This window comes from Malaclemys terrapin, chromosome 6 (genome assembly GCF_027887155.1).
Source record: "Malaclemys terrapin pileata isolate rMalTer1 chromosome 6, rMalTer1.hap1, whole genome shotgun sequence".
NCBI lineage: Eukaryota > Metazoa > Chordata > Testudines > Emydidae > Malaclemys > Malaclemys terrapin.
The window spans coordinates 32,294,141-32,316,343 of NC_071510.1; the positions used below are offsets into that span (position 1 = coordinate 32,294,141).

A 22,203-nucleotide genomic window follows, 5' to 3' on the forward strand; every position below is an offset into this window, starting at 1 on the left:
TTTCCCACTGAGGCTTTGAGGCCACTACACACCACTGGTGGCAGTGTGTAGGGTATGTATAGCTACACACCACATTGAGACGCCTGCTGTGTCCACACTGTGGTGTGTAGCTATATGGTAGTGGCGAGACAGTGTGGAAAAGTTTCAACGGCTCCTTGCTGCTGGAGCTTTTCACTGGCATGAGGAAAGGCTCGGGCATGGGGGAGGTGGTGTGGAGGGGAAAAGCTCCAGTATTTGGGAGCTGGTGGAGCTTTTCCTGGCTGCCTCCCCAGCTGCCAGAACCTCTCCCTGCAGCAGGGAAGGGCTCCAGCAGTGAGGACATGGCAGAGCCTTTCTCTGCTGCCTCCCACCTGCTGGACCATTCCCCTGCTGGAGAAGTCTTTTTCTGCAGAGGGTACTACACTGCTAAGCACTGTAGACTGGAGCATGGTTTGAGCGAGTGTCGAGGGTGGAGGGTATATTCTCGCATACATACTCACACCCTTCAGGGCATGATTCACCGGCAACACTGCTATTCATATCTGTGCTGCGGGTGCTATGGGGATATGTACTCTGCATGTGACCTTTAGTCGATTACATCAGATCTTCTAAGAGAGGATGATAATTCTTTACATCTAGCACAGATTTTAAGAAGTTCTGATTAAGTTTTGCAGTATCTGCTGCTGTCACTAGCACAGGCTGCTCAGAAATAGTTAGATTTTAACTAGACCTGGGGGGTGAGGGGGGAAAGCCTGGAATAGATTAAAGCAATATAGGTATGTTAATTCAAATAAGAAATGGATAGTTCTGGCAGAGTAATTTAAAGTTACAGCTCATGCAATTGTGGTCTAATAATCACACAGCTCATAGCTAATGAGCTGCACTAATTACTGGATATATCTTGCAAGGTGCTGAGTGCCCTCAGCACCCCAGACAAGATGCTCAGTACCTTGCAGAATCAGTCCTTCTATACAAAACCAGGAAGATTTAGGGTGGAAACCTGGCACCACTAGTTTTGCCATGGTCTCCAGTGGGCCAGGATTTCGTACTTAGGAGCAGATCCTCAGCTGCTGTAGAACCTGTCCTAGGTCCATTGAGTATAATGAAGCCAGTGACATCAGTGAAGCTCTGCCAGTTGACATCATCTGAGGATCTGTGCCTCAATCTTTACTCAGGCAAAACTATCTGACTTCAGGATTTGGGCCTATTTCTCTGCATTTTAAAAGCCAATTATGCCATTTTAAAAAAAAACGACAGGCTCCAGGCTAGCAATGATTATTCTTTGGCTTCATACCTACCTGAAAGTGTTGGCTATGTCAATATCACGATTATGACTAGTATTTACTAATGCTTTCACATCTCATGCTGACCAAATAAATTTCCAAAAGTTACAGTAACATTTAAATGCTTTTATAGACAATACACACAAGGGAAAACATGTTGACACCGCCACAGTAAGCTCTTCTAGGAATATTTCAAAACAATCCATGTTAAATGTCAGTGCAATGTTTTCAGATTTTTTCTTCAGCAGAAAATATTCAGGAAGCATATATAATGGAATCTCCTTTGTTTGGAAGAGCACTGCCTTTGTAACCACTTGGTATAAAAATACATTTTGCATTTTCAGCTCAGACTAGGGCTTTTTGAAAGTTGCACTTTAATGATGGATATGATAGTGAAAACATTATGCAAACATACCCTGAAATTCAGTTATCCAAATGAGATCCATCAATAATTATATTCTACCCTGTTAATCAAAACAATAGACAATAAATATGGGCTTGTATTTTGTGTTTGACCATTTTGGTAATCTGGCTGTCTTTTTCCAGGGAGGCACATTCAGATTTTAGACTGCCATTGCTTGAATGATGAGTGGCTGATCCACCTGGGACTACATCATCCCCAGTGTTTCACTCTTTACCATTGCCATGATGAAACACAGAGCATTACTCATAAGGGGTTAATGAAGTTCTTTCAGCACTGCAGAGACTCTCTTAAGGTAACATCAGCCAACTTTTTAGAATACAGCTTTACTTTCTGAGACACTTAGTATGATGCAATACTAATATATTTCAGATTTCTAAACATGTGCTCTGTCATATGCATAAAAACTGTAAAAGTAGCATCCCAGTAAATAAGTATTTCATTCAACTGTCTGCTTTTCTTACCAACTTTTCACAGTATTTTAAAAATGTCATGTTTGTCATGATGACCAGTATTGTGTCCTTGATTCCTTGTGCTTCCCCCCATCTGTCTGTTGTACCATTCGTTTCTCATCTTATTCTTCATTTGTAAGGTCTCTCACCAAAGGCTCTTCAGCAAAGAAAGCAGTCATGGGATAAGAGGAAAGGCCCTCTCATGGATCAGTAACTGGTTAAAAGTCAGGAAACAAAGGGTAGGAATAAAAGGTCAGTTTTCACAGTGGACAAGGACCAGTACCGGATCCAGTACTGTTCAACATATTCATTACATGCTCTGGAAAAAGGGGTAAACAGTGAGGTGGCTAAGTTTGCAGATGACACAAAATTATTCAGATTTGTAACTCTTCACAGTCAGCTTTGGACTTATCTAAGGGATCTCACAAAACTGGGAGACTGGGCTACAAAATGGCAGATGAAAGTAATGCACATTGGAAAACATAATCCCAACTATACATACAAAATGATGGGGTCTAAATTAGATGTTACCACTCAAGAAAGAGATTGGAGTTATAATGGATAGTTCTCTGAAAACATCTGCTCAATGTGCTGCAGCAGTGAAAGCGAACAGAATGTTAAAAATCACAAGGAAAGGGGTAGATAATAAGTATGGAAACAGTTTTGTCATGGTAGAATTAGGCAAAATTTATGGAACAGTCATGGTGAAAATGTACAAAATCAGGGTATGGTCATGACGACAAAAATATGTAACAATTTAATAATAAAATATTACAGTGTAACATTTACACAAAAACAACCTAATTCATTAGTTCTTCTTCGAGTGCTTGCTCATATCCATTCCATTAGGTGTGTGCGCGCCGCGTGCACGATCGTCGGAAGATTTTCTACCCTAGCAACACCGGCGGGTCGGCTGTGGAGCCCCCTAGAGTGGCGCCTTCATGGCGCTGAATATATACCCCAGCCGACCCGGCGCCCCCTCAGTTCCTTCTTACCGCCCCTGACGGTCGTTGGAACTGTGGAGCGCTGCTTAGCTGTTCTCCACTCTCCCTAGCTTAGTTTGTTGTATCACAGTTATAGTTATAGTTATAGTTCTAGTGTTTATAGTTAAATAGTTAAATAGTTTAAAAGTTGTTCTAGTTGTTCTAAGTAGTTCAGGGGATTAAGGGGGTCGTCTCCCCCTTTCTCCCCCGGCCGCGGGGCCGGGCTCATGCCCAACGCTCCCGGCTTCAAGCAGTGCGCCTCCTGCGCTAAGCCTATGCCCACGAGCGACCCGCACGACTCCTGTCTGAAGTGCCTGGGAGAGTCCCATCAAACAGACAAGTGCAAGATCTGTAAGGCCTTCAGACCAAGGACCAAGAAGGAGCGGGACTTTCGGCTCCGGCAACTCCTGATGGAGGCGGCACTTAGTCCGGACGCTCCATCTACAAGTCAGGCCCCGGCACCTAGCACCTCGGTGCGCAGTGCCCCGGCGGCACCGGCTATGACGACCACGCGAGTGGCGTCAGACAAGCCTCCCCGGCACCGGACCTCGTCGGCACCGCAAGCAGTGCCTCGGCGCCGGTCATTATCCCCGGGGCATAAAAAAGCCCATAAGACGGGGACATCCGTGCCAAAGACGCCGGCTCCCCCAGTGCCGGGGGTAGAGCCGCGTCGTCTCCGGCGCCGAAGCCGTTGAGTCCGGTGCAGATAGCGTCTCCACCGAGACCGGCGGTGATACAGTGCCTCCCGTCGACTCCAGAGACCTTCGCGGCGGTGAGAGACTTAATAGCTCTCACGGAGCCAGCACCGCCTCAACCACCGGCACCGACTGCACCGTTGACTCGCCCGGTCCAGTCGAGGGGGAAACCTGCCTTGATGCGCCCTCCATCGCAAGGGCTGGAACCTCGGCACCGATCCAGGTCCCGAAGCAGGTCCCCACGCCGCTCGCAGTCCCGGCACCGAATATCGCCTCGGCACCGGTCGTACTCGCGGCCAAGATCTTCTTCGCGGCACCGCTCTACGTCTCGGCACCGCTATGATCGTCGGCACCGATCAACGTCGAGACGTAGTTCTCGGCACCGCTACGGTCGACGCTCGACGTCGAGAGGCCGCTCCCGGCACCGGGCATACTCCAGGTCCTCGTCGAGGTCCAGATCCGACTCCCGGCACCGACGAGGTCATCGGCACCGGTCGCGGTCCCGGCACCGATCGCCGGCACCGCATAGAGATAGATCATCTCCGGACCGGCACCGTGCGGCACCGCAGCCAATCGGAATCGTCTCGACGCTCTCGGCACCGCCGTGGCCATCGAGATCGGAGTCCCACTCCTCGGAGGACCTCTCGAGATCGGCATACCCCCCTGAGGGGCAAGCCGAGGAACAGGACTTGGGCCATTGGCAGGAGATGGCAGAGGACCATTCTCATGGCCCATCTCACTGGTCGTTTTGGACCCCGTGGGCGTACCATCAGGCGCAAGGGGCTCCAATTGCTTCGACCTCTCGCTCCGGTCACTCCATCAGAGGGGCCCCGGAGTCCACCATTTCGCGGCCTCCGCCAGGGGGCATGGAGGCTTCTGTGTCCGCACCACCTGACGCCCTGGACCCAGGCGCAGGTGATGCTCCAGCCCAGGAACAGAGAGATCAGGACCAGCCCTTGGATCCTGTTCCACCGGAGGCATCTTCCTCTTCTTCTCCGGATGAGGCAGTGGCGGGCACATCGTGCACAGACCCACCTCCAATAGATCTTCGGGCTCACCAGGATCTTCTGCGCAGGATGGCCCGTAATATGGACCTGCAGGCGGAGGAGATAGTGGAGGTGCACGACCCGATCGTGAATATCCTTGGAGCGGATGCCCCATCGAGGGTAGCGTTACCCCTGATCCGCACGATACAAATCAATGCGGATACGATATGGCAAACTCCTGCCTCTATCCCACCCACAGCGAGAGGGGTGGAAAGGAAGTACTTTGTCCCATCTAAGGACTACGGGTACTTGTATACCCACCCCCAACCGTGTTCATTGGTGGTGGCATCAGTGAACGCACGAGAGCGCCACGGCCAGCAGGCTGCAGCGCCTAAATCAAAAGAGGCTAAGCGGCTCGATTTGTTTGGCCGTAAGGTTTACTCAGCCGGAGGGCTGCAACTTAGAGCGGCGAACCAACAGGCGCTATTGAGCCGTTACAATTTTAACTCCTGGAACTCTATGGGGAAGTTTAAGGAGTTGATTCCCCAAGAGTCCAGGGAAGAGTTTGGAGCCATGGTAGAGGAGGGTAAGAAGGTGGCTCGGACCTCCTTGCAGGCCTCCTTGGACATAGCAGACTCAGCTGCGAGGACCCTGGCTTCGGGTATCGCTATGCGGAGGATCTCCTGGCTTCAGGTTTCGGGTTTGCCTCCGGAGCTGCAGCAAACCCTACAGGATCTGCCCTTTGAGGGACATGGATTGTTCTCGGACAAGACGGACTCTCGTCTGCAGAGCCTCAAGGACTCGAGAACAATCATGCGCTCCCTGGGGATGCATGTTGTGGGCCCTCAGCGCAGACCATTTAGGCCGCAGCCTCAGCGCTTCTACCCCCCCCCCCGCCTCATCAGAGACAGGACTCGACCCGGAGGCGAGGGCGAGGTGGTAGAAGAAGGTGGACCGGCCCTCAACCCGGCCAAAACCAAGGACCACCTAGACCACCTTCAGGCCCCAGGCAGAACTTTTGAAGGTGCGGTCGAGGACGGCGCCCCAGTCATCCCCCAGGATCCAGCCCCCTCCTTTCAGGATCGTCTCTCCCACTTCCACCGCGCTTGGTCCCTTATAACTTCGGACTGTTGGGTCCTCCGCACGGTGGAGAGGGGATACGCTATCCAGTTTTCTTCTATCCCCCCCTCCCACCCCCCTTCCCCGTCCCTCTTCAGGGACCCTTCTCACGAGCAACTTCTTATACAGGAGGTTTCTACGCTCCTGGCCATGGGGGCCATAGAGGAGGTTCCGATAGAGTTAAGGGGCAGGGGATTTTATTCCCGTTACTTCCTGATCCCCAAGTCCAAAGGAGGTCTGCGGCCCATCTTGGACTTGCGCGGACTCAACAAATTCGTAGTAAAGTTGAAGTTCCGCATGGTCTCTCTGGGGGCCATTATCCCTTCCCTCGATCCTGGAGACTGGTTCGCCGCCCTCGACATGAAAGACGCATACTTTCACATCTCAATTTACCCACCTCACAGACGCTTCCTGCGATTCGTGGTAAACGCGGTGCACTACCAATTTGCAGTCCTTCCCTTCGGCCTATCCTCGGCCCCAAGAGTGTTCACGAAATGTATGGCTGTCGTGGCAGCGTACCTTCGTCGGCAAGGGATACAGGTGTTCCCGTACCTAGACGACTGGCTGGTACGCGGTCGCACCAAGGAGCAAGTTCAAGCTCACGTCCACATAATAGTGCACACATTCAACGAGTTGGGCATCCTACTCAACAAGGACAAATCCACTCTAGAACCTACCCAGAGAATAGAATTCATAGGCGCAGTTCTAGACTCCAGACGTGCACAAGCCATCCTGCCAGACAACCGATTTGGCACCATCACGAGCCTCATTCAAGGGCTCCAGACGTTCCCAACTACCACGGTGAGGTCGTGCCTTACCCTGCTGGGTCACATGGCTTCCTGCACGTACGTAACCAGGCATGCCAGACTTCGGCTTCGCCCACTCCAGACCTGGGTGTCGTCAATATATCGACCACATCGGGACAGCCTGAACATGGTGGTCACGGTCCCGATCTCGGTCCTGACCTCCCTCACCTGGTGGCTAGATCACAATGTGGTCTGCGAGGGGATGCCATTTCACGCCCCACAACCCTCTCTGCACCTGGTCACAGACGCTTCATCTCTGGGTTGGGGCGCCCATCTCAACGAACACCATACCCAGGGCCTGTGGACTGCACCCCAGCTAGCCCTGCACATCAATGTTCGGGAACTGATGGCGGTGCGCCTGGCGTGCCAGGCATTTCTCAACCTCCTACGTGGCCGATGTGTGTTAGTTCTCATCGACAACACCACGGCCATGTTTTACATCAACAAGCAAGGAGGAGCACGTTCGTCAATTCTATGCCAAGAGGCCATTCGCCTGTGGGACTTCTGCATCGCCCACTCAATCCATCTCACGGCATCGTTCCTCCCTGGAGTCCAGAACACTCTAGCGGACCGACTCAGCAGGTCCTTCCAGACGCACGAGTGGTCTATCCGTCCGGACATCATACATTCCATCTTCCAAAAGTGGGGGTTTCCCCAGATAGACCTGTTTGCATCTCGAGACAACAGGAAGTGCCACGTGTTCTGCTCCCTACAAGGTCGAGCTCCGGGCTCCCTCTCGGATGCGTTTCTCCTTCCCTGGAAAGACCACCTGTTTTATGCCTTCCCTCCGTTTCCTCTGGTCCACAAGGTACTGCTCAAATTGCGCAGAGACCAGGCACAGGTAATTCTGGTCGCTCCAGCGTGGCCGAGACAACATTGGTACACCACACTGTTGGAACTCTCGGTTCAGACACCGATCCCGCTTCCGTTGTGTCCGGATCTCATCTCTCAGGACCACGGCCGGCTGCGTCACCCCGACCTGCAATCACTCCACCTCACGGCGTGGCTGCTCCATGGTTCACCCAGGCAGAGCAGCAATGCTCACACTCTGTCCAACAGATTCTGCTGAGCAGTAGGAAGCCCTCAACACGCACCACGTACCTGGCCAAGTGGAAGCGGTTCTCCTGTTGGTGCGAACAACGAGCCATGTCCCCGTTGCAGGCACCCATTCCTCTCATTTTGGAATATCTCCTCTCCCTAAAACAGCAGGGGTTGGCGATATCTTCAATTAGAGTTCACCTGGCCGCTATATCAGCCTTTCACCCAGGGGAACTCGCGTCCTCGGTATTCTCTAACCCGATGGTCGTTAGATTCCTCAAGGGCTTAGACCGGATGTACCCACAACAACGTCAGCCCGTTCAGACGTGGGACCTCAACCTGGTTCTCTCCAAGCTCACAGGTCCTCCATTCGAGCCACTGGCCACCTGTTCACTTTTGTACCTATCCTGGAAGACAGCCTTCCTTGTAGCCATCACCTCAGCAAGGCGCGTTTCTGAACTCAGGGCGCTTACATCCGAGCCCCCTTATACAGTTTTCCATAAGGATAAAGTGCAGCTTCGTCCACATCCTGCCTTTCTCCCTAAGGTGGTTTCTCCTTTTCACATCAACCAGGACATCTTTCTCCCGGTCTTTCATCCCAAACCACATGCCACTCGCCAGGATCAACGTTTGCATTCCCTGGACGTACGAAGGGCCCTGGCCTTCTATATTGACCGCACAAAGCACTTTAGAAAGACGACGCAACTCTTCGTTGCAGTGGCCGACCGAATGAAAGGCTCACCGGTCTCCTCACAACGCCTATCCTCCTGGATTACGTCTTGCATCCGGACTTGCTATGACCTGGCAGGTGTCTCAGCACCGCACCTCACCGCTCACTCCACGAGGGCCCAGGCTTCCTCGACGGCTTTCCTGGCACAAGTTCCGATCCAGGACATTTGTAGAGCAGCGGTTTGGTCGTCAGTCCACACATTTACAGCTCACTATGCACTAGTGCAGCAGTCCAGAGACGATGCTGCTTTCGGATCAGCGGTTTTGCACACAACAATGTCTCACTCCGACCCCACCACCTAAGTTGGGCTTGGGAGTCACCTAATGGAATGGATATGAGCAAGCACTCGAAGAAGAAAAGACGGTTACTCACCGTTGTAACTGTTGTTCTTCGAGATGTGTTGCTCATATCCATTCCAAACCCGCCCCCCGTCCCCACTGTCGGAGTAGCCGGCAAGAAGGAACTGAGGGGGCGCCGGGTCGGCTGGGGTATATATTCAGCGCCATGAAGGCGCCACTCTAGGGAGCTCCACAGCCGACCCGCCGGTGTTGCTAGGGTAGAAAATCTTCCGACGATCGTGCACGCGGCGCGCACACACCTAATGGAATGGATATGAGCAACACATCTCGAAGAACAACAGTTACAACGGTGAGTAACCGTCTTTTTTCATTTCCTTGTCAAAGTAAACTGTTTCAAAATTATATATGCATATTGTGCAATAATTTTTCAAACAAAAATAATGAAAAACTACAAAAATAACTAATTCTTTTTAGTAAAATCCCTTTTGTAAACTGTTGTAATTTTGGTATAACAAATTATGCAGAGACAGATTATTTTTTTTTAATGTGGCATCTGTTGTCCCCAAGCACATTTTTATAAGATGAGAAAGAGTGTTTGGCGTCCATGCTGTTGACTGGTACTGCTAAGCATTGCAGGACAAGTACTGACAGAGCTGAGAATTTGGCCATTGTGCTTCTCCAGAACTGGAAAACATCCTCGTTCCTCAATTCTGGAACTGCTCCACAGTAAGCCCAATATTCTCTCTGTGCTGGAATATTATCTCCAGTTGTATATTGTCAGATACCGTGGTCTCACAAATGTCATAGTGTTTTGCTTGGTTTGGCTCAAATACACTGAAGTTAAGTACTGAAGAAAGTGGCAGCAGGTTGGTGAAAGTGGGAGGTTGAGTCAGTGTCCATGTATGACACAAGAGTGGTGTTTTTGCAGTTGTGGTGTTGGCAAGTTTCACAGCAGCTCTCTGCCTACAACACAAAATCACACATGTCATTTTTGACTTGATGAGCACAGACTGTGGGCTCTTCATAAGCTGTAAGCGTGTTCATGATTCACAGTGCAAACTCTTTTAGAGCCTGAAGTTCAATAGCTGCTTGGGATTGGCAAAGATCAACAATCTCTTGAACACTTGAACTACTGCTACAACCATTCACTTCTGTAAAAAATGAAACGTAATCCTCAGTGTGATAAAGAGCTGCATTGAACTAGGTGTTCCATCTGGTTATTGTGGGAGGTTGTTGTGATGGAAGGACTGTTCCCTCTTTCTTTTACAAACATACAGAACTGGGCTTTTCTTGCAGGGCAGGCAGTGAAAGCATGTTTTACAGTCACAATTAATTCATTTACTTTCAAAACTCTCTTCCTCTACAGATTGCCCACAAAGTTAAGCAAATGTGCCATGCATGTAAGGTGTTCAGCATTTAAAAACAAAGTTTTCAAACCTCGATCCCAAGCTTTCCTCATGTACGTGGCATTATTGGTCACAAATGCAGTGTTACGGTCAAATGGTAGGGCAGATTTTTCAACTGTTTCCCATATAGCTTTGTGGACGGTTTTAAAATTGACTGCTTCCAAAACAGTGTAACAAAAAAAAAAAAATCCAGCTTGTGTTCACTTGCATCGGAAGTGCCTGCATTGTCACTGCTTGTTGGGAAGGGGATGGCAAGAATGTTAAGCACATACGTTGTTTTCAGCATCGGAGTTTCACCTGCGACAATGTTAATCCCTTCACAGGACTGCAACTTTTCCTTTAGTTCTTCAATGTGACAGTCAAACACTTTGGAAGGTAACATTTTCTAAGATGATCTGCACTTGGTATAACACCTATCTTGCTTTCTAAAGCCCATCTTAGTTTTGGATTGTCAAGCGTATGCAAGGGTATATTTGCAGCAGAGTGTGTTAATTTGAACACTATTTCTCCTGCAAAGCTGCTGCTTGGTCTTGGTATTAAACCGCTCTGTAACTGTTTTCTGCTTTTAAAAATTTCTATCTGCGTTTCGTTTGCGCTTATGAGTTGCACTTTCAAGATGCTTATCACAGCTAGTGTTTCTTATAAAATCAATATCTATATTGCATGATGTAGAAAACAACTTTCCTTCACTTTCATAGAATGTTTTAGGGTACTGCTCTGCTCTCTGCCTCGCACTTAATTTTGTCATTTCGTTCATTTTTTTTTGTTTGCTGTTTTTCTCTGTCTTCTTTCAAATTAATCGCTCTAATCCCTTCTTTTACAAGATGCGTGACTCTTACGTATTAAATTTGACAAAGGCAACGTGATGTAACATCCATAGTTACTGTTGCTAGGTGAGTGACTGTAAACAAAGTGAGCAGTGGTGAATGGAAACAAATGTTAGCGAGTTTATTTCATTTCTTTTTTTACATATACTTCTAGTTCTTACAAATAAAAAAAATTAAACAGTTTTATATGGATGGAATGGTGCACTTTAAGGCATTCTCTCTGTTTTCATGGTCAAACTGAAGGAAATGGCAAAATTCGTGGATTCTGTGACAGTGATGACTGCCATGACATAATTGTGCCCATAATAAGACAGAAAATATCATAATGCTACCATATAAAACCATGGTAAGCCCACACCTTGACTACTGCATGCAGTTCTGGTCACCTCATCAAAAAAGATATATTAAAGTTGGAAAAGGCACAGAGAAGGATAACAAAATTATTAGGGGTATGGAACAGCTTCCGTATGAGGAAAGATTTAAAAATGCTGGGACTGTGCAGCATAGAAAAAAGATGACTAAGGGGGGGATAGGATGGAGATCTATAAAATCGTGAATGGTCTAGAGAAAGTACATAACACTTCCTTATTCAACCCTTCACCTAACAAGAACCAAGGATCACCAATGAAATTAATAGGCAGCAGGTTTAAAAGAAACAAAAGGAAGTACTTTCTCACACAACATGCTGCCAACCATTGGAGCTCATTGCCGGGGAGATGCTGTGAAGGCCAAAACTATAATGGGGTTCAAAAAGAAACTAGATAAGTTCATGGAGGATAGGTCCATCAATGACTATTAGCCAAGATGGTCAGAGATGTAACCTTATGCTCTGGAAAAAGAAGAACAGGAGTACTTGTGGCACCTTAGAGACTAACAAATTTATTAGAGCATAAGCTTTCGAGGACTACAGCCCACTTCTTCGGATGCATATAGAATGGAACATATATTGAGGAGATATATATACACACATACAGAGAGCATAAACAGGTGGGAGTTGTCTTACCAACTCTGAGAGGCCAATTAATTAAGAGAAAAAAAACTTTTGAAGTGATAATCAAGCTAGCCCAGTACAGACAGTTTGATAAGAAGTGTGAGAATACTTGGTGTCCCTAAAGCTCTAACAGCCAGCAGCTGGGACAGGACAACAGGGGATGGATCACTCAGTAATGGCCCCTGTTCTGTTTATTCCCCCTGAAACATGTGGCATTGGCCACTGATGGAAAACAAGATACTGGGCTAGATGGACCATTGGTCTGGCCCAGTATGGCCATTCTTACATTCTTATGCAAGCTATTCATTTGGCAGAGGAGGAAAATGAGTCACTGAGAAGTTAAAAGCCAAAATTTTCAAACATGTAAGGTTAAAACTAGAAACCTAAATCCTAGTTTTAGTCAGAATGACTTGTTCAAGGCCAAACGGTGAGTGAGAAACAGAACTGGGGTTAAAACTTTGGAGTTCCTGGCCCTCCAGCGGAAACTTGAGGCTCCACTTGGGATTCAGAATTACTTCAGAGTTTGTTTTAGTTTGTAATGCTAAAATAGGTTTCTGCATAGTGAATGAAACAGCAGCCTCTGTCAAGTAGGGAAATAAAATCTGTGAACCTTGTCATTGTATAGCTGGCACTTCCTCTATATACAATGGGCAAAATTTATCACATATATTCCTGGAATAATTCCATTAAGAATTCACAACTTTTTCATATGCTGAAAGACTTTACAGGAAAGAATCTCTCTCTCATTCTAGCTATCATTAGTGATCTAATTGTTCAGTGTGTATTGCCATATAGATTCAGTTAAATAGTGGATTTCAAATTTTGTCAGAAATATATTTGAGAACTTTCATTTTAAAAATAGAAGAATCCTAGGCCTCTGGAAATAAAAATAAAAAGCCGCAGGTGCAGTGCTTTCACATCCTGTTGATCCTACTTGTAGTTCATAAACATCTGTACTGTTCTCCTAAGCATAATGAATCAAATTCTGCTTTCAGTTACACCAGTGTAAATCCCTAGGAGCTCTACTGATGGCTTTGCACCAGTAGAATTTGAGTAGAATTTGGCCCAATATTTTCAACTTTCTCTCTTTCCCCTCCCAGCACCCGTAAGAGCAGCTTGTAATAGTTATAGAGGTCACAGGATTCAGGAAATAAGTAGATTAGTTGGATGTCTTTTTAAAATATCTTCAGATTATTTGACTGCCTTTTGTTTGCAAAACTCACTTAGTGATAGCCTTCTATCAACTTGGCATGTAATTGTGCAGTTCTGTATATCATGCCTAGCTATGCAAACTGAATAAAACAGTTTTCCATTCAAAACATTTTAACTAAGCAGTTAAAATATTCTGACTGGAAAGTCTACCACTTGTCAGTAGCAACTTATTTAACAAACAAGTTGCAGGTTTCATTGTTTAGTCCATTAACTTTCTCAAGAACTGCAGTGGTGAATCATGCCCTAAAGTGCAACTTCTCTTAACTATATTCAAATCATCTTACCTTTTAGGGCACTACTGTGGCTCCTTATGTAACTCTGAGCTCACTCTCAACTCTGAACAACTTCAAGGATGAGGCCATATGTGACATTCCCATTTAAATAACCCCTAGATGTTACAGGTTTTTGGCTGGGCAACAGAATATTTGTCTGGTACATGACAGAGGGGGAAGTGTAGTACACTGGGGGTGAGGGCGAAACAACTTTTATTCATGTGACCAATACCAAATCCAGAATAACCAAAGCATTACATTGATTTTTTTCTTATGTAAATACTGTCAGTGCCTTCAGTACAGATGAGTTTTCCTAGGCCAAATAATCTCTTCCTATAGCAGTATTCATTGGACAGGGGGAGGAAATCTCTGTAAAGATGCATTCTTGGTGATTCTGTCAGATCATCCAGTTGTGTGCAGGGTGGATGGGAAGTGTTGTCCCCTCTGAGGAATAAGCTGCATGGATAAACGTATGTATTCGCAAGATGGTGTACGTAGTAAATACAGTGCTTACCCCTACAGATTACCTGGTAATTGTATTTAATTGCCATTTAATGTGTGCCCTTGTTTAAAGATGAACTCTGTAGGAAAGTTGTTGGGGTTTTTTTTCTGCTTGTTTTTTATATTAGAAATATGTCCTGGAGTCACTTGTTTTGTTGAAGGACCTTCTGGAAGACCAGAAAATTAAGTGGGATAATGATATCACCAGATGTGTTGCAACTTTCCCAACCCTCAGTTTAGGGGAGATTGGAGTTCTCACAGAGACCGCTTGTATCCCAGCTGTTTAATGTTAGGAGCTAGAGTTAAAGAAGTTTTAATTAAAACAAAACTTTAAGAGAAGTCTGACTCAATGTCCCGTTCTTCCCTGATCTAACTCATGGGAAAGCTGCTGCTCAGGTTTCAACCTGATGTGACGTCACTGTTCTTTTCCAGTTCTTCAGGAACAAAGGGTCCTTCAGAAAAACAGGGAAATCAAGCTCTGATATTTCTGTTTAGACAAATAAGCCATAACAAATCCTGGAACAAAATCCTTTTGGTTGAAAATATACTAAGGACCTGTCTACATGAACGGTTAGTTCATGACAATCTGAGGTGTGAATATACCCTCACTAGCCTGCCAAGGACTAACTCTCCATATGGTTCCCACTGACATGCATTAACAGTTTGTTAATGCTCTTTGATCTAGTTCTCTTTGAAACAGGCTAGACCACAGCACATTAACAAATTGTTAATGCATATCAGCATGATCCACATGACAGCTAGTCTGCAGCAGACTAGCCTGAGGTGGATTCACACTTTTGCTTGCCGCAGACTAAATGTGTGTGTAGACAAGCCCTGAGACTTGAATTTTCAAAGGGGTTTAAGGGTATTTGATGCTGAAATCCCATTAGAATTCAGTGGCAGTTTGACAGCTAACTTTTTCGTAGGCTCCTTTGAAAATTCCAGCCTAAGATTAACATTATGCATTATAAAGGAGAAAAAAAGTAGAAGTAAAGAGTACAACCTTTTGTTTGTTTTATTTTGTAGTTCACCTTTGAACCACAAAATAAGATGTATTTACAATGTCATTAACAGTACTTAACTTGTAAACATCCAGTATGTATGTATCCAACGTGTAAACAAGAATGTGACTCAAAAGATAAACAGTTGCCATACTAATAGTTTTACATTATGTTTGTGCCCTGTAAATTAAACCATAATTGCATAGTCTAGAACATACTGGTTCTGATATTCATCAATAAGATCAGTGTTAGTAAGAAAATGTTTGTTATTAGATTTTGATTTGCCAATAAATAGTTAAATTCTAATTCATAATGGTTTATGACAAAGATCACAGCAGTTTTACCACAGCCATGTGTGGTAGTACAAAAAGAGCCACATAGGCTTTTAAAAGGGAACTTCTTCAAATACTGGGAAGCTATAATAGGCTTATAGTATTTGTATTCATTCTATAAAGTAAGAATCTGAAATCTACATTCCTCAGGATGGAATGTTTGACGTCCTAGTTGACTAGATTTCTGTTCTGTTTGTTTAGTAATACTCATCTTTACCACATTGGAATAATGATTGTTTTTAGTATTTATATACTGCTTTACATTGTAAAAGCACTCTACAAACATCAGTTAATCTACACAATGTCCTTGTAAAATAGGTAATTATCTCAGTTTTTTAGTTGAGACAGAGAGGTAAAATTACTTCTATGAGACCAAACAGTGGTCCTGATTCTTCTCAAAGGTGTAATTCCACTGACTTCAGCATGGAGTGTAACGCTATCAACTTCAATGGAGTTACTCCTGATTTACACCACTGTAAGTGGGAGGAGAATCAAGTTCAAAGAATGAGTGGCAGAGCCAGGATTAGAACCCAGGTGAACCTGTCTCCTAGTCTGAAGACCCATCAAAGTCCCAAATGCTTGGAAGTGGAACTAATAAACCTTGGGTATCTACAGGAATTAATGTCTAAATGCCATAATTTGCACTGAGGATTAATAAAACTTTGGCCCCAAAGTTTTAAAATCCATCTCCAATGTTGCAAATGCAATCAGTTGATAATGCAAATAATTGGGAGTGTAAATTACGGCTTTTAGGCATCTGACTGCATGATTTGCTGGTGCAGTCAGATAACTTCACATTTAAATGCCATAATTAGTACTTGCAATTGATTACTCTCACAAAATTAGTGATAGGATTGAAGCCCCTTTTAAACTTTGGTCCATCAATTTACAAATTATTCAATATGTTGATATTGAGGTACTGGCTAGTCCACTTTGCAGTTGTCACCAAAGAATACAAAATACATATCTTTATTCAAGTTTCCGTACAGTGATATGTTTAACAATGCAATTGGGGAAAAAATCCACATCCTGGAACTATGCTTGGCAAGGTGTCACCATGCCTCCATGGGTCAAAACTGAGAATACCAAATTCATGACAAACTGCTGAGAATAGGGCAGACACACCCAAAACTGATGGTTATTCTTCCATGAGCTTTACTCAACCAGCAACAAAAGTTAACTTCTGTCTCACCACACTGGCTAACAAGAAGTCAGAAATGCAGCCTCCTTTTGAATTCCAGTCCTGGATTCAGTACCCAGACACTAGACTTAATGATGAGTGGTAATTTAAAACCAATTTAATCAAACAAAAGGTCCTTCTGATCCCAAAGGACCAGCCACATACCCGGGTCAATATTTAACTCATATCTTACCCAATAATCATGCTGTTGCCAATCCTTTAATATCTAAAATCCAAAGGTTTATTTCTAAAAAGAAAGAAAGAAAGGTAAGAGTTAAAATTGGGTAAAAGAATCAAATACATACAACAATTGCAAAGTTCTTGGTTCAGGCTTGTAGCAGTGGTGGAATAAACTGCTGGCTTATGCCAAGTCTCTGGTTGCTTCCATATCATTGGAAGGTCCTCAGTCCCTTGGTTAGAATGCTCCCATTAGTATAAGTCCATAGTCCAGAGATCTGAGCAGGAAAGAGGCAAAATGGAGATGCTTCCAGGGCCTTTTATAGCTTCTGCCAATCTTTCCTCATAAGTCATGCTTTCTAAACCTTTAATCATTTGTGTTGCTCTTCTCTGGACTTTTTCCAGTTTGTCCACATCTTTCCTGAAGTGGCACCCAGAACTGGCAACAATACTCCAGTTGAGGCCTAATCAGCACGGAGTAGAGTGGAAGAACTACTTCTCATGTCTTGCTTACAACATAAGAACGGTTATACTGGGTCAGACCAAAGGTCCATCAAGCCCAGTATCCTGTCCTCTGACAGTGGCCAATGGCAGGTGCCCCAAAGGGAATGAACAGACAGGTTATCATCAAGTGATCCATGCCCTGTCACCCAGTCCCAGCTTCTGGTAAACAGAGGCTAGGGACACCATTCCTGCCCATCCTGGCTAATAGCTATTGATGGACCGATCTTCCATGAATCCATCGAACTCCCTTTTGAACCCCATTATAGTATTGACCTTCACAACACCCTCTGGCAAGGAATTCCAGAGGTTGACAGTGCATTGCGTGAAAAAATACTTTCTTGTGTTTGTTTTAAACCTGCTGACTATTAATTTCATTTTGTGGCCCCTTTTTCTTGTATTATGAGAAGGAGTAAATCACACTTCCATATTTACTTTCTCTATACCACTCATGACTTTATAGGCCTCTATCATATCCCCCCTTAGTCGCCTCTTTTCCAAGCTGAAAAATCTCAGTTTTATTAATCTCTCCTCATATGGAAGCCATTCGATACCCCTAATCATTTTTGTTGCCCTATTCTGAAACTTTTCCAATTCCAATATATCTTTTTTGAGATGGAGCGACCACATCTGCACTCAGTATTCAAGGTGTGGGCGTACCATGGATTTGTATAGTGGCAATATGATATTTTCTGTCTTCTTACCTATCTCTTTCTTGATGATTCCCAACATTCTGCTCACTTTTTTGACTGCCGCTGCACATTGAGTAGATGAGTTCAGAGAACTATCCATAATGACTCCAAGATCTCTTTCCTGAGTGGTAACAGCTAATTTACACCCCATCATTGTATATGTATAGTTAGGATCATGTTTTCCAATGTGCATTACTTTGCATTTATTAACATTAAATTTCATCTGCCATTTTGTTGCCCAGTTACCCAGTTTTGTGAGATCCTTTTGTAGCTCTTCGCAGTCTGCCTGGGACTTAACTATCTTGAGTAGTTTTGTATCATCTGCAAATTTTGCCACCTCACTGTTTACCCCTTTTTCCAGATTGTTTATGAATGTCAAATAGGACTGGGCCCAGTACAGATCCCTGGGGGACACCATTTACCTCTCTCCATTCTTAAAACTGACCATTTATTCCTATCCTTTGTTTCCTATCTTTTAGCCAGTTACCAATCCATGAGAGAATCTTCCCTCTTATCCCATGACTGCTTATTTTGCTTAAGAGCCTTTGGTAAGGGACCTTGTCAAAGGCTTTCTGAAAATCTAAATACATTATATCCATGGATCTCCTTTGTCCACATGCTTGCTGACCCCCTCAAAGAATTCTAGTACATTGTAAAGGGAAATCATGCCTCACCAAAAACCATGTTGACTATTTCCCAACAAATTATGTTCATCTATATGTCTGACTATTTTGTTATTTACGATAGTTTCAGCCAATTTGTCTGGTACTGAAGTGAGGCTTACTGGCCTGTAGTTGCCAGGGTCACCTCTGGAGCCTTTTTTAAAAATTGGCATCACATTAGCTATCCTCTGGTCATTTGGTACAGAAGCTGATTTAAATGATAGGTTACAGATGACAGTTGGTAGTCCTGCAGTTTCACATTTGAGTTCCTTCAGAACTCTTCGGTGAATACCATCAGGTCCTGGAGACTTAAACTAAACAGTAATATCAATTTGTTCCAAAACCTCCTCTAATGACACCTCAGTTTGGGACAGTTCCTCAGATCTGTCACCCAAAAAGAATGGCTCAGGATTGGGAATCTCCCTCACATCCTCAACAGTGAAGACCGATGCAGTGAAACACTCCTGCTTGTGATCCACTATGACCCCCAGATCCCTGTCTGCAATACTCCTTCCTAGGCAGTGCAACTGATTGTTCCTTCTTAAGTGGAGTACTTTGCATTTGTCCTTATTGAATTTCATCCTGTTTACTTTAGACCATTACTTTAGACCAGTTTGTCCAGATCATTTTGAATTTTAATCCTATCTTCCAAAGCACTTGCAACCCCTCCCAGCTTGGTATCATCTGCAAACTTTATAAGTGTATTCTCTATGCCATTATATAAATCATTGATAAAGATATTGAACAGAACCAGACCCAGAACTGATCCCTGCGGGACCCCACTCATTATGCCCGTCTACCTTGACTGTGAACCACTGATAACTACTCTCCGGGAACGGTTTTCCAGCCAGTTATGCACCCACCTGTAGTAGCTCCATCTAGGTTGTATTTCCCTAGTTTGTTTATGAGAAGGTCATGCGAGACAGTATCAAAAGCTAATGTCAAGCTATGCCGCTTCCCCCCCATCCACAAGGCTTGTTACCCTGTCAAAGAAAGCTATTAGGTTTGTTTGACATGATTTGTTCTTGACAATCCATGCTGACTGTTACTTATCACCTTATTATCTTCTAGGTGTTTGCAAATTGATTGCTTAGTTATTTGCTCCATTATCTTTCTGGGTTGTGAAGTTAAGCTGACTGATCTATAATTCCCCAAGTTGTCCTTATTTCCCTTTTGTATAGATGGTCACTATATTTTTGTCATTTTCTAGTCCACTGGAATATCTCCTGTCTTCCATGACTTTTCAAAGATAATTGCTAATGGCTCAGATATCTCCTCAGTCAGCTCCTTGAGTATTCTAGGATGCATTTCATCAGGCCCTGGAGACTTGAAGACATCTAACGTGTCTAAGTAATTTTAAATTGTTCTTTCCCTATTTTAGCTTCTGTTCCTACCTCATTTTCACTGGCATTCACTATGTTAGATGTCCAATCGCTACTAACCTTTTTGGTGAAAACTGAAACAAAAATGTAATTTAGCACTTGTCATTTCCACATTTTCTGTTATTGTTTCCCGCCCCCCCCCCCCATCATTGAGTAACGGGCCTGCCCTGTCCTTGGTCTTCCTGTTGCTTCTAATGTATTTGTAGAGTGTTTTCTTGTTACCCTTTATGTCTCTGGCTAGTTTAACCTCATTTTGTGGCTTGGTCTTTCTAATTCTGTCCCTACATACTTGTTTTATTTGTTTATATTCATCCTTTATCATTTGACCAATTTCCACTTTTTGTTTGCCAACTTTCTTGAGCTCTTTTCCCCGTTAGACTTGCTTCCCATGGGATCTCGCCTATCAACTCACTGAGTTTGCTAAAGTCTGCCTTCTTGAAATCCATTATCTTTATTTTCCTCTTTTACCTCCTACCATTTCTTAGAATTATAAACTCTATCATTTCATAATCACTTTCACCCAAGTTGCTTTCCACTTTCAAATTCTCAACCAGTTCCTCCCTATTTGTCAAAATCAAAACTTGAACAGCTTTCCCTAATAGCTTTCTCCACCTTCTGAAATAAAAAAAATTGTCTCCAATACATTCCAATAATTTATTGGATAATCTGTGCCCTGCTGTGTTATTTTCCAAAGAGATGTCTGGATAGTTGTCCCCCATCACCACTAAGTCCTGTACTTTGGATGGTTGTTAGTTGTTTTTAAAAAAAGCCTCATCCACCTCTTCTTCCTGGTTAGGTGGTCTGTAGTAGACCCCTATTATCACATCACCTTTGTTTTTTACGTCTCTTATCCTTAACCAGAGACTTTCAACAAGTCTGTCTCTTATTCCCATCTCAACCTCAATGGTCTCTGCATTGTCTCTCTATTGATTTAGCTTGTTCCTGTACTTTGAACACCCAGCTTTGACCATTGGTTTGCACCTGGACTCTGGCTATGATGCTGATTCTGGGTTGATGATGGGCTCTGATCTCAATTTTGACCCTGGCCTGTCCCTGCATCTCAATTCCAGTATCATTGTTGGCCTCGTCCTGACCCTACACCCAGCTTCAACAGCCACGCCAACCACTAGGCCTGATTACTGGGAGGCAGTGCCTGACATCACTTCTCACCTCATAGGGATGTTGTGAAAATAAATAAATTAATGTTGTGAAGCACTCATATTATATATACCATCAGATCAGGATTAAACAAAGACTGTGAATGGCTATCCAACTACAGAAGCAGTTTCTCCTCCCTTGGTGTTCACACCTCAACTACTAGCAGAGCACCTCACCCTCCCTGATTGAACTAACCTCGTTATCTCCATACTGATTTATACCTGCCTCTGGAGATTTCCATTACTTGCATCTGAAGAAGTGAGGTTCTTACCCACGAAAGCTTATGCTCCCAATACTTCTGTTAGTCTTAAAGGTGCCACAGGATCCTCTGTTGCTTTTTACTCATATTATAGTGATGAGAACCATAGAGAAGTTCATAAGGAAATGAATTCTGTCTTCAGAACAGTGTTTGGATAGTGTGCAGTGAATAAGGCTTGGGAGTTAGACACTGAATAAGGACAAAACAAAATATTGACTATGCATTTTGTGCATTGACTGAGGCAGGAAAAACAGTATCAGATAGCTTTTTTGGTCGCTGCCTTATACTTACAGATTTAATGTACCCTAATAACTTTAGTTTAAATGAGTCAAGTTTTTCTAAAGTCTGATTATATATAAAACTTTATATAGATGGGCTGTTTTTGCACCTGTTAGTTATTAATGATCTGATAACAATGATTTTTTTAGTTTTTAAAACAAAAGATAAAGGAAAAGTAGATCTGAATAATATATTTTATAATAAAATACACTATCTTGCTAGGATTTGATTCTATAATTGTCTTTACCAAGGAAGTCCACTTATTCCTAAAGGATGCTCAGTATTTTTGTGAGGGAAAACGAAGAATGCAAATGAAAAATAACCACCAGAGGGAGGCCATAAATTACCATTACCCCATAAATATGACATAATATTTTTATACAAGCATAGCAGAAGGTATTCCATCTTTATTTCAAGATGTAAATGTATGTGGTTCTTCTTGAAAATTATTCCTAATAATTCCATGTGTTTTAATTTTTCTTCAAAGAGATAGTGAAAACTTTTAATCAGATGCAGTATATTTTTGAATGCTCATAGCAAGGAGAAGACACTTATTGAATAAAAATGCAACCCTACTAGG

The 22,203-nt window shown here is 44.1% G+C and overlaps 1 protein-coding gene across 2 annotated transcripts in view; it reads left to right on the forward strand.

Annotated features, from left to right (window-relative positions):
- The window catches only part of LOC128839568 (uncharacterized), a 127,406-nt gene that overhangs the window by 53,149 nt on the left and 52,054 nt on the right, over positions 1–22,203 (forward strand). For both annotated transcript variants that reach the window (XM_054032654.1, XM_054032655.1), the window contains one exon: positions 1,809–1,978. In XM_054032654.1, coding sequence (XP_053888629.1) covers positions 1,809–1,978 — 170 coding nt within the window. The remainder of the gene's footprint in view (positions 1–1,808; positions 1,979–22,203) is intronic.